The sequence below is a fragment of the Ahaetulla prasina genome, chromosome 3 (assembly GCF_028640845.1).
Source record: "Ahaetulla prasina isolate Xishuangbanna chromosome 3, ASM2864084v1, whole genome shotgun sequence".
Lineage (NCBI taxonomy): Eukaryota > Metazoa > Chordata > Lepidosauria > Squamata > Colubridae > Ahaetulla > Ahaetulla prasina.
Window position 1 is genome coordinate 20,887,121 of NC_080541.1, and position 16,524 is coordinate 20,903,644.

General features: G+C 40.8%; 1 protein-coding gene across 1 annotated transcript in view; it reads right to left on the reverse strand.

The window, feature by feature from the left end:
- COL14A1 (collagen type XIV alpha 1 chain) overlaps nt 1–16,524 on the reverse strand; it is a 175,114-nt gene that overhangs the window by 17,404 nt on the left and 141,186 nt on the right. The window contains exons 41-45 of the mRNA XM_058177897.1: nt 16,282–16,335; nt 12,562–12,633; nt 9,863–9,898; nt 9,439–9,505; nt 8,661–8,849 (exon numbers count right to left, since the gene is read on the reverse strand). Coding sequence (XP_058033880.1) covers nt 8,661–8,849; nt 9,439–9,505; nt 9,863–9,898; nt 12,562–12,633; nt 16,282–16,335 — 418 coding nt within the window. The remainder of the gene's footprint in view (nt 1–8,660; nt 8,850–9,438; nt 9,506–9,862; nt 9,899–12,561; nt 12,634–16,281; nt 16,336–16,524) is intronic.

Sequence of the window (16,524 nt, forward strand, 5' to 3'; positions counted from 1 at the left end):
GGCTATATCAGCTACTCTCTTGGGTAAACCACTGAAATCCACATCCTGGATGTGGAAATGCCCAAGTCAAACAGGGAGTGTCCGTATTATTTATTTATTTGATTGTTTATTTATTTCCTTATATATTAGCTAATTCATCTTCAACTCTGAGCAAAGTTAACATAGAAGGCAGCAGCAGGAGGAGGAGGAAGAGGAGGTGGAGAAGAAGAGGAGGAGGAGGAGGAGGAGGAGGAGGAGGAGGAGGAGGAGGAGGAGGAGGAGGAGGAGGAGATGATTGTAGTAAGGGAAAACAATGAATGCTATAGATGTTCAGAATCAAACGTTCAGAATCAGTCTCACTGTGGACACACACTCTGCTTTAACCCAAATTTTCAATCGTATTTTATTTCCTATTGTAATTCTGGTCATCTGGCAGAAAATAGATCTAAATCATTTAGCAGGAATGAAAACAGTACAAGCCACCTTGAAAGCAAACATCCCAATCTGTCTATGAGAGAAACATGCAGGAGGGCAACAGTCGTCCTCTTCAAGACCGCTTCCTCATATCTGGCCATTAGGTTTATGCCTCTCTGACCATTTCTCTTTGGGTGGAGGTGTGATTTCCAAAAGTACTTTATTGGATACACGATTTTGGTACTAAAGAATCAAAACCAGCTCTGGATTTCCTGCACAAATGCTTGCCTAGTTAAACAATGGCTTCCCTTTCTTCCCACCCCTAGGTGATCACATTGTCCAAATATCAAGTACCTTGATGAACGTATCTTTTCTTTTATGTACACTGAGAGCATATGCACCAAGACAAATTCCTTGTGTGTCCAATCACACTTGGCCAATAAAATTCTATTCTATTCTATTCTATATGAGACGTCCTTTTGTTATAAGAACAGTCCACCTCCTTCTCAAGCACCTGCAGTGGTGACCTTGATGGTTTCCAGGCTCTCACGCTCTGTGGCATAACTTCTCAGCATTCCATTCCACCCTTCCCTCCCCCCTCCAGTTTATTGGCAAGTTGAAAATGGGTAGGGTTTGAAAGAAGCAAAGCTGTTCAATCTTGACAGGAACACTGACCTCATGGAAGGTGTTTTACACAATCACTACATCTGTTTGATGTAGTGATGAAGATGCTGGACCAGAAACTAGGAAACGTTCAGTTCTAGTTCACCTTTGAGCATGAAAATCAACTGGGTGACTTTGGGCCAGTTTCCTGGTTTCTACGCCAGCACCTTCATCACTACACCAGTCTGGTCTTTCCTCTACTCCCGTGATGGTGAACCTATGGCATGTGTGTCACAGGTGGCACACGGAGCCATATCTGTGGGCACGCGAGCATTGCCCTAGCTCAGCTCCAGCATGCATGTGTGTGCCAGCCAGCTGATTTTCGGGCCTTTCGGGCCCACCGGAAGTCAGGAAACAGGCCGTTTCTGGCCTTTGGATGGCCTCCGGGGGGGTGGGAAAAGCCATTTTCGCCCTCCCCAGGCTCCTAGAAAGCCTCTGGAGCCTGGGAAGGGCAAAAAACGGGCCCACTGTGCCATCGTGTGCCAAAAGTGGGGAAAGCGCAGGAGAGGGGTCATGCGTGCATGCATGGGGGGCAGGGCGCATTGAATTATGTGTGTGGGCATGCGCTCGCTCGACCCTCCTGCACGCTTCCCCCCCACACACTTTTGGCACACGACGGCAAAAAGATTAGCCGTCGCTGCTCTAGTCTCAAGGACAAAGGAAAATTGCATCACTGAAAATTGGAGAAGAGCCTTTGGTTGACTCTTCTGGTTTTAGTATTTATGATTAATGTGTGAAATATTCACTCCTCAGCTCTCTGGTGGAATAACTGGAAAGCAAATTCTAGCACATAGAAACCACAGTATAATTGATGCTGTTTCTGCTCCGTGTTCAAGGTGCCAACAAATAGTTGTGCTGTTATGCCAATGTTGTTTGAACTCATGCCTTTGGCACACAAACAGTGTTTCCCACTCAGCTTTTATTTTTATTGTGGGTTTCTTCCCTAAAACAAGATGTTAAGTGCACAAAGCAAGCAAAAGTAGAGTGGAGATTTCATTAGCAGAAAGAAATTGTAGATTTTTTCCTCTCCTTCTTTACTGATTTTATACAGTAAAATCAGTATTTGTAATCTCATTGACACCAAATTGGGAAAGTCTAATTAGGAGTAAAATTGAAAACAAATGAAATGGTGGAAGTTTAAAGGAAGCTCTCATTGCAACTGTTTTCATTGTTTGTGGAGCTGATTTTTTAAAAAATTATAGTTATTTTACTTTGTCTTAAGGGTGCAGGTAGCATCTGGAAGATTAAAGGATAAATGGCTAAATCAATTTCCCATTCCTAGAACAATTTAACCAACAGCCAAATCTTCAACTCTTAACCAGCTGCATTGTTTGTTATATTTTCATCAATCCTTTGGCTTGCCTTCTCAATTTACTGATTCAGAGGCCAAGAAATTTCCCTAAAGCATACATATTTAGTCAAGAGAAAAATCTCTCATCTATTTTGAAATTTATGACCTACTCACTCATTCCATTCCGATTCCTAAATAGCTTACAGAAGATTGTTAGACATAAGACTCATTGATATAGTCCTCAATTTACAACCATTTATTTAGAATACAGAATAAGAGAGCTGGAAGGTACCTTGTAGGTCATCTAGTCCAACCCCCTGCTCAAGCAGGAGACTATTTAATGACCATTTGAAATTATGGTGGCACTGGAAAAAGTGATTTGCAACTGGTCCTCATGCTTAGAACCACTGTATCATCTCTAGAGTCATGTGATCAAAATCTGGAGTCAAAACCAGCCTGTATTTACAATGGTTACAGCATTCTGAGGTCACATGATCACCATTTACAAACTTCCAAGCCAGCTTTCAACAAGCAAAATCAATAATCACTTAATAACCACATGATTAAGCAGTTATTCGCTTAACAACCATGGCAAAAAAGTTGTAAAACTGAGGCCAGACTCACTGAACAACTGCTTTGCTAAGCAACAGAAATGCTGGTCACTGTTGTGATCATACTTGAAGGACTATCTGTAAGTTTTTGTTCACAACACACTGAGAAATCTAACAAGGAAGTTTGGACAGAATGAATGTTTTTGCTATTTATCTGCATCAGATGAAAAGATAAAAGTCTTTGGAGAATATCTTTATGCTTGGGAAAGTTAAAAGCTGCCAAAAAAAGTTACTTGTCCCAGCTTCTGCCAACCTAGCAGTTTGAAAGCACATAAAAAATGCAAGTAGAAAAATAGGGACCACCTTTGGTGGGAAGGTAACAGCGTTCCATGTGCCTTTGGTTTTTAGTCATGCCAGTCACATGACCATGGAGATGTCTTCGGACAGTGCTGGCTCTTTGGGTTTGAAATGGAGATGAGCACCGCCCCCTAGAGTCGGGAACGACTAACACATATGTGCAAGGGGAACCTTTACCTATACCTTTAATCACATGTGGAAATGAAAAAATATGCATATGGTTGATCTTCTAATTATTGCCATTCCTAAGCCTTGCTAATCTCCAAATATCTCCACTTAAGCTTTGTGAAACTTCAAGATATCTATTGTTCCCCCAGAAAAAACAGATGTTGCGAACAGTCCTATTCTCTTACTCTAAATCATTGTTTACCTGGAGTTTAGAAACAATCCCAACAGAGCAACCAAGAGATAGATCAAACTCTAATTCTGCTGCCATGGCAGAGGAGCCCTGGTGGCGCTGTGGTTAGAAGGCGGTATTGCAGGCAAACTCTATCCGTAGTCTATAGTTCGATCCTAAATGAGTGCAAGGTTCATTCAGGCTTTCATCCTTCCGAGGTCCATCAAATGAGGTGCCAGATTGTTGGGAGCAATATGCTGATATTGAAAACCGCTCAGAAAGTGCTGTAAAGCACTATGGGGTGGTATATACAACCAAGTGCTATTGCTATGGTGGTAGTATTTATTTATTTATTTATTTATTTATTATTTATTTATTTACTTACATTTATATCCCGCCCTTCTCCGAAGACTCAGGGCGGCTTACACTATGTACAAAGTCAACTTATTGCCCCCAACAATCTGGGTCCTCATTTTACCTACCTTATAAAGGATGGAAGGCTGAGTCAACCTTGGGCCTGGTGGGACTTGAACCTGCAGTAATTGCAAGCAGCTGTGTTTATAACAGACTGTCTTAGCAGTCTGAGCCACCAGAGGCCCAAAGTAAAAGTAAAGTGGTAGCCCGGATTTCTGTGACCCAAATCTGGTAGCCTGAGTCTACTAATCCATTGTTATAGAAACAAAGAGGCAACAGATTGTCCTGCCAAGTAGATCATCTTCTTTGTCAACACAGCTGGCTATAAAATTCTCCCCGCTGTCGGCAGTTCCAAATGAGAAATTAAATTCTGCCAAAATGCCTTCTTTTTTTTTTTTTTTTAACTTCAAAAACAATTTTGCTGACAAATTCTGAACAGGAGAACTTCAAAGCCGTATTCATTTACCTTATTTATTGCGAACTTAACTGTCCAGTGTGTTCCATGAAAACATACTGACTTGGCATTGGTTATTCGGGAAATGCTACTACCACTGTTGAAGTGGCTATTTTTCTTCTTTGCCATTCATCTCTTTCACTCTGGGTGTCAGATCTTTTAGGCTTCACTATATGTCTATAAATTATGCATAGAATGCCACTTTAGACCCTCTTCCTGTTGCATCCCACTTTGCTTTAGTCTTCCCATTTTAACTTTCAGCCTCTTTCTGGTTTCCAATTTCCCATGTCCCTCCGTACCTTGACCCCTTTTCTTCCTCGTGCTGCCAAACAAAGAAGTTCTTTGAACTTCTTTCCCATAGAAACCTAAATCTTCCCTCTTCTTACTTTGGGGGGTCTTGGAGGGTGCTGAAAGGTTTCCTCATCAGGACCAATTCTGTGACATCAAATCCCATGGATACCAGATGAGAGGCTTAATACATTAAGTGAAGGGGAAAAAATAACCAAACAATGCAATTCCCAGACCTTCTACATTTGCATCTTAATTGGCTTGGGCTGCTGAATTATACATACACTTACATTTGGGGTGGGATGTCTGCTTTTGTGTGTGTTTGTGTGCAGGTATGTAAAAGATTCACTTCAGAATAGATTTAGAACATAGAATAACAGAGTTGGAAGGGACCTTGTAGGTCATCAAGTCCAACCCCCTGCCCAAGCAGGAAACCCTACACCATTTCTAACAAATGGCAGTCCAGTCTCTTCTTGAAAGCCTCCAGTGATGAAGCTCCCACAACTTCTAAAAGCAAGCTGTTCCATTGGTTGATTATTCTCCTTGTCAGAAAATTTCTCCTTATTTCTAGGTCGAATCTCTCTTTGTTTTCCACCCATTATTCCATTTATGTGATAGTATGCTATCAACTTCATGTCTATGGAGATTCTTAGTTATCCAGTCATGGTGGTCTCAAAGTTTCTTTTTCAAAGGCAGCTAGACTTTCTTTGCTTTTCCTTGAAGATGTTTCGCTTCTCATCCAGTTGAAGAAGCTTCTTGGATGAGAAGTGAAACGTCTTCAAGGAAAAACAAAGGAAGTCCAGTTGCCTTTTGAAAAAGCTCCTTTGGGACGGCTATCAACTTCAATTACTTCTAAAATAGCAGGCTATTCATATGCACATGCAAACCAATCTGATCCCCAGATTTATTCATTATATCCCATTTTCAAATTAAAGCAGTAACCTAGCTCACATTCTATTTGACTGTTGCTTGTATAAGGGCATGAGAGACAGGTATCTTGGTCCATATACCAAACAAATGACCCATTGGGATCCCCGTATCAAAACAACTTACTTTATGCGCAGCCAAAACCTGAAAATAACATTTAACACACCACAGGATTTAAGCAAAATAGTTTGGTTGAGATCTGCATACATGGGACTGATTGGGGTAGATTGTAAGGGTGACAGCGAAATATAATTTTATGTCATTTTATTCTATTTTATATATTTATGTATTAAATTATATTCTATATAATCCTATAACTATTGTATTTTACCCTACTCTTATTTTAAATTATTTGTATAAGATTTTATTGGCAATATGTGTTTGCACCTTGGGCTTTGATATGGCCTATAGCTGTGATGGTGAACCTATGGCACTTGTGCAAGAGGTAGCATGCAGCACTCTCTCTGTGTGCAACGGCTCTCTCAGCGAGCCGTTGCCCCAGTTCAGCTCTGCCGCGCATGTGCGTATACCTCCCACCGGCCAGCTAGTCTTCAGGTCTCTTCCGTGCTGCGCAGGGGGTGGGGGGCATGTGGAGCGGGCACGTGTGCATGCGTGGGGCGGTGTGTGTGGGAGCCGTGCATGCATGTATGGGGGGATGCATGCGGAGAAGCCTACATGTGCATGTGCAGGGGCGGGGACCATGCAAGGGACCATATATGCATTGCATTTTGAGGATTCGGGCCAGTGGTGGGTTTCAAATTTTTTTTACTACCGGTTTTGTGGGTGTGGTTTGGTGGGCATGGCATCGCTTGGCTTGGTGAGCATGGCTTGGTGGGCGTGGCAGGGGAAGGATACTGTAAAATCTCCATTTCCTCCTGATCAGCTGGGACTCGGTAGGCAGAGAATAGATGGGGGCGGGGCCAGTCAGAATTTTTACTACTGGTTCTCTGAACTACTCAAAATTTCCGCTATCAGTTCTCCAGAACTGGTCAGCACCTGCTGAAACCCACCTCTAATTCGGGCGCATTTGCTCGTGTGCTTTGAGCACTCAGTCCAGAAAAGGTTAGCCATCACTGGCTTATAGGCTAATCAAAACTATTATTTTAAACTGTATTTTATTCCAATTTCATTTTAAATCGTATTTTATCCAATTCCATTTTAAATTGTTTTTATCAGATTTTATAATAATTTCTGTCTGGAACTCTGCACTTTGATATGGCCCAAGGGCTAATAAAAAAATTAATAATAAAGCAGTAGCAGCTTTCAATTGTTTGCTGCTCCTTCCTCAACTCTTATTTTTATGAATTCTTCACCTCTTTCATAATGGCAGCTTCCTCCCTCTTTTTTACCTGCATTACAAAGATTGCCGCTGACTTTTTCGATCACCCTATCTCTGTGTCCCTTCAACTTACTTATGGTAATTTGTAGAAGCAGTCTTGAAAAGGTTTTATGAAATGATGGAGTACATTTTTTCTAGTACTAGTACATTGTTCTAGTAGGAACAATGAGCTAAAATGACAATAGACAAGATTCTGAGTCAATAGTATGAAGAATTGGTAGAAAGGTTAATAATGAGAAAGTCTGGTAGAATAGATTTCTGATATCACTAAAAATTGTAGATTAGTTCAAACATTCCTTGTAATCTTCTAACCCACGGAACAAATATTACTTATACATGCCCAGAACAAATTTCCATTCAGAATAAAGATCAATGGAAAGTGAAGATGTCTGGTGGAAAATATTTGTGCCTGAAATAATCTTTTTTATACATTAAAATCCATTTATTTCACAGTGAATTATTTAGTTATTCTGGTTCCTGGTCTTCAAGTATTTCAAGTATGTAATTTGGATATATGTGGCATAGGCCATGCCAAAAAAAAAACCCCAAAAAACCCCCAGGATCTGTGTGTCAAAAAGAATTCTCGTAGTCCCTCATTCTTTTTTTTATTTTATTTTTTTAAAAAATAATATTTATTGAATTTCCAAAAGTTAAAATACACAATACAAAAAAAACCACAATACACAAAAAATATATATAAAACACACAGACAAACGTATCAAAATTGCATTACTCATAACAGTTTTTTCTACATCAATATATCTTATCCTATTTAACCTCTATATACAGATTCTACTTCTAAGTATCTCTATAAACCAAATTCTTATTTACATTATCTTAACCTCTATTCAGAATTCAGTCTCATGACAAAAATCTCCCTTACGTTTTATGCTTACTCTACAGCCAGGAATATCATCTATTCCATATTTGACAGTACTCAGTATTTTCCCTCTCCATTTCCATTGATAATCTATCCATTTTTGCACATTCATATATATTTTTTATTATAATTTGATCCAGTGGGATATCCGGATGTTTCCAGTTCTGTGCTATCACAATTCTACATGCTGTCAATATGTGTAATATGATATATAGTATATTTTTTTTCCATTTTCCTTTCCAGAATGCCCAATAGGAATAGTTCCATTTTCTTTTCCTATTTTCTGCCCGGTTATTTCATCCAGCCAGTTTTTTATCTTCCCCCAAAATTTCTTAATCTTAGGGCAGGTCCACCACATGTGGTAGAACGTCCCTCATTCAGTCAGCAGGTTACCAAATCTATCAACGACAGTGATAACTGATGGTTCCCACAGATCATCAGTTCTTCTGTCACTTGAGATTTCATAAAGAGAAGACAACTGATAGGCTCCAGATGGGCAGGAGACTATCAGGACTGAAGACAGATGAAAGGAAACAGAGTCATCCTAGTTGAAGTTGAGCACAATACTTATCAAGACATGATTTTCACATTTGGGATGGAATTTCTATTTCACAGAAGAAGAGAGAGCTTCACGTAGAAGCTCTTCTTAATAGGACTACTCTAATAATACATTTGGATATTGTCAAAAATATCAGACCAGAGTAAGCTGTCTTTGGTGGCCTTTGGACAAAAGCTCCAGCTTTATATGTTTTAGTAGCCCACTTACCTCTTTCTCCTGGGGTTCCAGGTTGGCCAGGACTGCCAGGAAAACCTGGGCTTCCTGAAGATCCTTGCTCTCCCTGTGGTCCAGGTAAGCCTTGCCGTCCTGGTTCACCAGGGGGACCTGGGATAGTCCGTGTTGAGACTGAGTTGCTCGGAATCTGATTTAAGATGGAGTTGTATCTAGCCAGATGAGCTGCCATGCAGATAAATAGAGAGAACATAAGCTTCATCTAAGAACTCTACTCTGATTGAGTTTTATGAGTTGGGTCTGGTCCAATAAATTACACAGAAATGTACTTTTTAAAAAAATGCACAAATACATCTAGCAGTTAAAACAGGGGTGAAATCCATCAGGTTCTGACAGGTTCTGGAGAACCGGTAGCAGAAATTTTGAGCAGTTCAGAGAACCGGTAGTGGAAATTTTGAGTTGTTCGGAGAACCGGCAAATACCACCTCTGGCTGGCCCCAGAATGGGGTGGGAATAGAAATTTTGCAATATCCTTTCCCCAGGAGTAGGGAGGGAATGGGGATTTTGCAGTATCCTTCCCCTGGAGTGGGGTGGGAATGGAGATTTTGCAATATCCTTCCCCCAGGAGTGGGGAAGGAATGGGGATTTTGCAGTATCCTTCCCCTGCCATGCCCACCAAGCCACACCCACCAAGCCACACCATGCCCACCAAGCCATGCCCACAGAACCGGTAGTAAAAAAATTTGGATTTCACCACTGAGTTAAAACCTACAAATCATTAGAACAATGATAGCACAACATTTCTTGTACTCACACTGGATAAGCTGTTCACACACCTGACGAGCTACTGCCCGTACCATTGCCTGGGATTGAAGATCTCCCTGTATATTGAGGATATAGTGATACATCAGCTCCTATAACTCGCATAAAACACAGATATTCCTCACATGCAATCCACCTTCACTAACTTGATCGCTTCCAAATGGGTTGAGAATACAATTCTTTGAACTTTCAATCCCAACTCATCTGTAGGGCACTAAACTGGGAAAAGGTGGGATGTCTTGGCAGCCCAACCGATGGTGTTTACTCACAAGGCCCATGGGACTTACTCCTACATAAACACACACAGGACTGGCGCCTACAGATCCTGACAAAAGAACAACAACCCACCTCCCAAAGTAGTACTTTATTCTAAAAATAAAGAAGCTGTCCTCAAAATCTGTGATTAAGGCACTTACACGTTCGCCTTTCTCGCCTTTTACTCCAGGAAGTCCCTGGGTTGGAGGGAAGCACAAAATGTAATGTAAATAAGCACAGAATGTAATGTAAATAACTTCCACACTCCTTTGTAATTCACTAGCTTTTGTAAATGCGGCAACATGTAACTCGTGTGTTTTCAATCCCCACTGCAGCAATAGTTATTTAAGAAAAATGGGATTGGGCTTCCCCACACACTTCAAAGATGACTGCAAAATTTAGCAAAATTACTTATGGCATGGTATTTTTGTGATGAGGTGCGATATGCATGTGAAGAGCTTTTGGCCATCTAGATATTGGCTGGGACTTGGGTTAGAAGGAAAATATCTGTGTATATAATAAGCGCTGTGGTGGCACAGTGGTTAGAATGCAATATTGCAGGCTAATTCTGCCAATTGCCAGCAATTCGTTTCTCACCGGCTCAGGTTTGACTCAGCCTTTCATATTTCTGAGGTCAGTAAAATGAGGACCCAGATTGTTGGAGGCTATAATAGGCTGACTGTGTAAACCTCTTAGAAAGGGCTGTGAAGTGATATATGAGTCTACAGCAGGGTTCTCCAACCTTGGAAACTTTAAGACTTGTGGACTTCAACTCCCAGAATCCCTCAGCCAGCAAAGCTGGCTGAGGAATTCTGAGAGTTGAAGTCCACAAGTCTTAAAGTTACTAAGGTTGGAGACCCCTGGTCTAAGGGCTATTGCTATAATAGCTTCAAAGAACTGTCATATTCCAAGCAGACGTTCATAGCAGATCCCACACTTAGCAGAAAGTTCTTTCAAACTCTGCTCTATCGGGGAACCTGTGGAAAAAAGACTTCTTGGAAGACAGCCATTATTTTCATTCTAATAGCGCTGTTTTAAAGGTCTACAGAGGCAAAGTAAATGTTACTTTGGTAGTGCGGTTACAAAACATGTCAGTGTTTCCAAAATAATTTCGTTTAAGGCATATGGACATAGACCAAGGTAGAAGTTTTCTCAGCTGTCATAGAGAACATCTTCCACCCCAACCAACATTACTGTTAGCATTGGGGGAGGTGGGAAAGAGACGTACAGGGATGGCAACAGGATCTTACATTCAAAAGCTACTGTTGTGTCTGCACCTCCCCAGCCGGGCCTGCTGCCAGAAAGTGACTTGGACAGTGAGAGGGAAGGGCCGTCAGGACTTACCTCGGGAGCACCGGCTTGCCTGGCTCAGCTCTAGGAGCCAGAAACAGGCCAGGTGGAAGAGATAACGAGGCCTCCATCCACTGACTCTTCCCCCACCAGGCCATGCCTGCAGACCCAGCTGACGGCAATCAGGCTTGGTTTCGTAGGCAGGAGAGGAGGGAACAACAGAAGCAAGGGTGGGGGAGGCCTAGGAAGTGCTGAGTCATGGAGCCACACCCCACAGGATATAAAAGGCAGCCAGAGCTGCTGTGTCTCTTTGTAACAGGCAAATCCACTGATTAAGAGCTGAAGTTTGTTTCTAGGTGACTCACCAGCGTCGTGGAAGATAACGGAGGCTCTTGGCAGACGCTGGCTATTCTGCTGTCAGAGCTGATAGTGACGGCTAATTAAGCCATCATTCAGACGGAGGTGAGGGAGGACAGAACAGCTACTTGCTTTATGGGGGAAGGGTATGATTTTGTGAAAATCATGGCTAGGAGGAAAAATGAAATATTTGCTCTCTACACACATATGAAAGATTATTTTCCTTTAAAAGGATGGCTTCCAAGTTGGCTCTGATGATGTTAAAAGAATGTCCAGGTCTCCAGGAGCGATCACTTGACACATCAAAATTGCTAAAATACAACAAAACTACTTTTGATCATAGTAAAATGATTCAGACCAGTGGATTTGGATTTTTGGGTTCTCCCACCATATTGTCATGTGTGTCTGCTTGAGAAGACATTTGCTTGATGATTTGAGAAATTGTCCTAGCTGCCATCACATGGAAGGCAAACAGCATATTGATCATAAGGTTCACATTTATAAGGTATAGTTGAGGAGGTCCATCAAATAAAGATGGACCTACAAAATATTTATTGTACTATTCTCTTATATATCCCAATATACAAGTAAAATAGCCATTATTATTTCTTTTAATTGATCATTCAATTAATGATAGTTCAATGTTATGAGGCAGGGGCGGGTTCCAAATTCTGTTGCTACTGGTTTGCTCCTGTGTGCGCGTGTGTGCGGCACTTCTGCGCAAGCACAGAACTTCTGCATGTGCAGAAGGGTCTGGGAGGGTGGGCGGAGCCTCCCGCCACCATCGCTACCAGTTCTCCCGAACCGGCGCAAACCGGTAGCAACCCACCACACTTATGAGGGGATTGGAAAAAGTGACTTATCATTGGTCTTAACTTATGACCATCTCAGTATTCTCTGGGTTAGGTGATCAAAATTTGGGCAGTTGACAACTGGCATGTATTTATGATAGTTCTAGCACCCTGGGGTTACGTTATCATCATTTATGATCTTCCCAGAGGGCTTCTGACAAGCAAAGTCAATGAGGGGAAGATGGATTCCTTTAACCACCATGGCAAAATAGGTCATAAAATCAGTCACAACCACATAACAATCACTTAACAACCACACAGCTTGCTGATATAAGTTCTGGTCCCAATTATGATCATAAGTCAAGGACTATCACACAAACACAAACACACAGAACGATAGAGTATGGTGGATTTTTACTTACAGGTTGTCCAGCATCTCCTTGTGGGCCAATATTACCCATTATTCCTGGGACACCTGGAGCACCAGGTATTCCCTGCATAGAGAAAACAATAAAGTAATAGAAGTTCAGACATCCTGGTTATATATAATTGTGCTTCAAAACTTTGCTGACGTTCTCCAACACCTTGGCCCAAGAATCAGAAAGACAGCAGATGAGTCATGGTGAGGTTAACTATGCACTTCCTCCACTGGTAAATCAAATGCAAATCATTCTTGCAGAAGCACAGATAAAGTCTCATCAACCAACCAAGTTATTGCTCAGCAAAATTTTCAACAAAAGCAGTAATAAATTGGTTGGTCCTCAGACTTATTTAACAGATTAACAGAGTTGGAAGGGACCTTGTAGATCATCTAGTCCAACACACACACATCCCACACCCAAGCAGGAGACCCTACACCATTTCTGACAATTTCTGATTGGCAGTCCAAATCTCTTCTTGAAAGCCTCCATGATGAGGCTCCCACAATTTTCAAAGGCAACTTCTGTTCCATTGGTTGATTGCTCTCACTGTCAGAAAATTTCTCCTTATTTCTAGGTGGAATCTCTCCTTGATCAGTTTCCATCCATTATTCCTTATCTGGCCTTTGGGTGCCTTGGAAAATAGCTTGACCCCCTCCACTCTGTGGCAAATATTGGAATACTGCTATCATGTCTCCTCTGGTCCTTCTCTTCACTAGACTAGCCATGCCCAGTTCCTGTAACCGTTCTTCATATGTTTTAGTCTGCTGTCCTCTAATCATCCTAGTTGCTCTTCTCTGCACCTTTTTCCCAGAGTCTCAACATCTTTTTAATAGTGTGGTGACCAACTGGATGCAGTATTTGACGTAGTATGGAGGACTTTCCCGCTATCATCCACAAGGAAACCTCTTCTTTTGCATATCCATGATTAGAGGACAACTTCTGCATTGCCCATTCAATGAGATCCATTCAGGAATTTCTCAGATTTTCTTTCATTTTTCACAACCACATCCGTTTGTTCTGTCCACTCCTAATTACAGAGCCAGTGGCTGTGTTTACATTTCACAGTAATTTATAGTTTGTCTAAGGGCACTCGTCATCTCCCAAGTAAAATATGTAAAATCATAGGCTGGAAAGGACCTTGGAGTTCTTCTAATCCAACCCCTTGCCCAAGGCAGATACCCTACACCAACCCAGAGAAACAGCTGTTTTTATTTTTATTTTATTTATTTATTTTGTCACACAGTATATATAAGCATAAGCATGAAATAACTATACAATATATGAGCATATATATAAGCATAAGTATGTAATAACTATATTAATTGGATATAATGAAAGGAAACAATAAGACAGGAATGGTAGGCATGCTTGTGCTCTTATGCATGCCCCTTACAGACCTCTTAGGAATAGGGTGAGGTCAATAGTAGACAGTTTTAGGTTAAAGCTTGGGGATTTGGGGAAGAGACCACAGAGTCAGGTAGTATATTCCAAGTATTAACAACTCTGTTTCTGAAGTCATATTTTCTGCAATCAAGTTTGGAGTGGTTAACATTAAGTTTAAATCTATTGTTTCCTCGTGTATTGTTGCAATTGAAGCTGAAGTAGTCTTCGACAGGAAGGACATTGTAACAGATGATTCTATGAGTTAAACTCAGGTCATGTTGAAGGCGATGTAGTTCTAAATTTTCTAAACCCAGGATTTCAAGTCTGGTGGCATAAGGTATTTTGTTGTATTCAGAGGAGTGGAGAACTCTCCTTGTAAAATATTTCTGGACGCGTTCAATTGTATTGATGTCAGAAATGTGGTATAGGTTCCAGACAGTCGAGCTATATTCAAGAATTGGTCTAACAAATGTTTTATATGCTCTGATTAGTAGTGTAGTGTTTTTGGAGAAGAAGCTACACAAGATTAGGTTTACAACTCTTAAAGCCTTTTTTGCGATGTAGTTGCAGTGGGCTTTGGCACTTAGATCATTTGATATGAAAACTCCAAGGTCTTTAACAGGGTGGGGGTCATCTGTAAGGTAATGTCCGTCAGGCTTGTATTTAATGTTTGGGTTCTTTTTTCCAATATGTAAGACTGAGCATTTGCTGGTTGAGATTTGGAGTTGCCAAGTTTTAGACCATTCAGATACAAAGTCAAGGTCTTTTTGGAGGATAGCTGTATTGTTGGTGGTGTTGAATAGTTTGACGTCATCAGCAAAGAGAACACAATTACTTGTAATATGGTCACAGAGATCATTAATGTATAATATGGAAAGTGTTGGTCCAAGAACGCTGCCTTGGGGAACGCCACTTTTGGCAGGAACCGGATTTGATAGAGCATTGCCAATTTTGACCACTTGTTGTCTGTTTGACAGGAAAGCTGTGTATTTTTGAAGACCTGTAGTGACAGAGCACCCACAATTCCAGGAAGCAAGCTGTTCCACTGATTATCTGTTGTTGCTGTCAGGAAATTCCTTTTTATTTCCAGTCTCTTTAAGAAGCTTCTACCCATTACTTCTCAGCCTGCCTTCAGGGGCTTTGGAGAATAATACTTAAGACTGATCTGGACTGTTTTAACTGTTTGCAAATACATCCCCTGATTTTCCTTTCTTATAGTTCGAACTAGGTTTACAGTAATCCAGGCAAAATAAAATGGGTGAAATTGGCTATATTAACTAGATGAAGCAAGGTGTTTTTGTTTTTTTTTAAGATTTGCTCTTCCAGTCCCAAAAGTGCTTTTTTCAGGAGGCAACTGGACTTTGTTTTTTCTTTTGAAGACGTTTCGCTTCTCATCCAAGAAGCTTCATTGGCTCTGACAGGATAGTGGGGAATGGAAGGATTTATATTCTTCAGGACTACAGGAACCAGGAGCCCTACTCAGGTGACCCTGAGGACACAGATAAACCTCCAAGTGCTTCAACGACTCTCTAAAAGGATGCAGATGATCGGCTGTCTGCAAGGAATATAAATCCTTCCATTTCCCACTGTCCTGTCAAAGCTGAAGAAGTTTCTTGCATGAGAAGCGAAACACCTTCAAAAGAAAAAAACAAGAAAGCCCAGTTGTCTCCTGAAAAAAAAGTTCCTTTGGGACAACCATGACCTGGATGACTGAGACTCTCTACAGACTATTTGCTATTCCAGGTTTTTGGCCTTGAGGTTTCTTTCCCAAGTTGGATCGATGGACTTGACATGGAAGTTCCATGGGAAAAAACAGAAATGAAACCCAGAGTCATGACATCACTGGTCATTAGGTGGATCATTGTATGCCAAAGCTGGGACTAACCCTTGGAATAACTCCCTAATCTTTGGAACTGTCTCAGGGTTTTAGCTGTTGCATGTTATGATTGAAATTAGTTCAGAGATTTATGACCTTTTAAAGACAGAAAGATTCCATTACATCCATCATTTCTATTTTCTAAAATAGACCTCAAGTCTCATTTGAGATCCAGAAGCAATTTTGGAAATAAAAATGATGGCAAAGGCATACACTTTATTTCACAGATAAAATTCTATATTTTTTTTAATTAGGTATTTTTAAAAGTATAATTATTTAAGAGGCACATTATTTGTGGGTACATGAGCATTATCAGCCATTGTGTTGGGAAATCCAGAGTTAATGAATTAACTTTGTTATTTAGCAAGGAAAGCAAGTTAACAAATATTCCTTATTCCCCTTTTGTGATTCAAAGTTTTTAACCATTTTTTAAAAGAATGGAATAATATGATTGTGTTTACCACTGGTCCTGAGGAACCTGGAGGTCCAGTTGGTCCATCTTTGCCTACCAGGCCCTAAAAGACATGAAAATACTTGGATTACTATTTTGTTCATTATAATGTTTAAAAGAATTAGACATATCATATATATAAAGATTGTATTAATTCTCATATACATATAGTACAGGGGTGTTATCAGGGTTCCCACGATGTGTTTCGAGCCAAGCTTCAAAAGAAATCCAGTTATTAGGAGCTTCATATTGG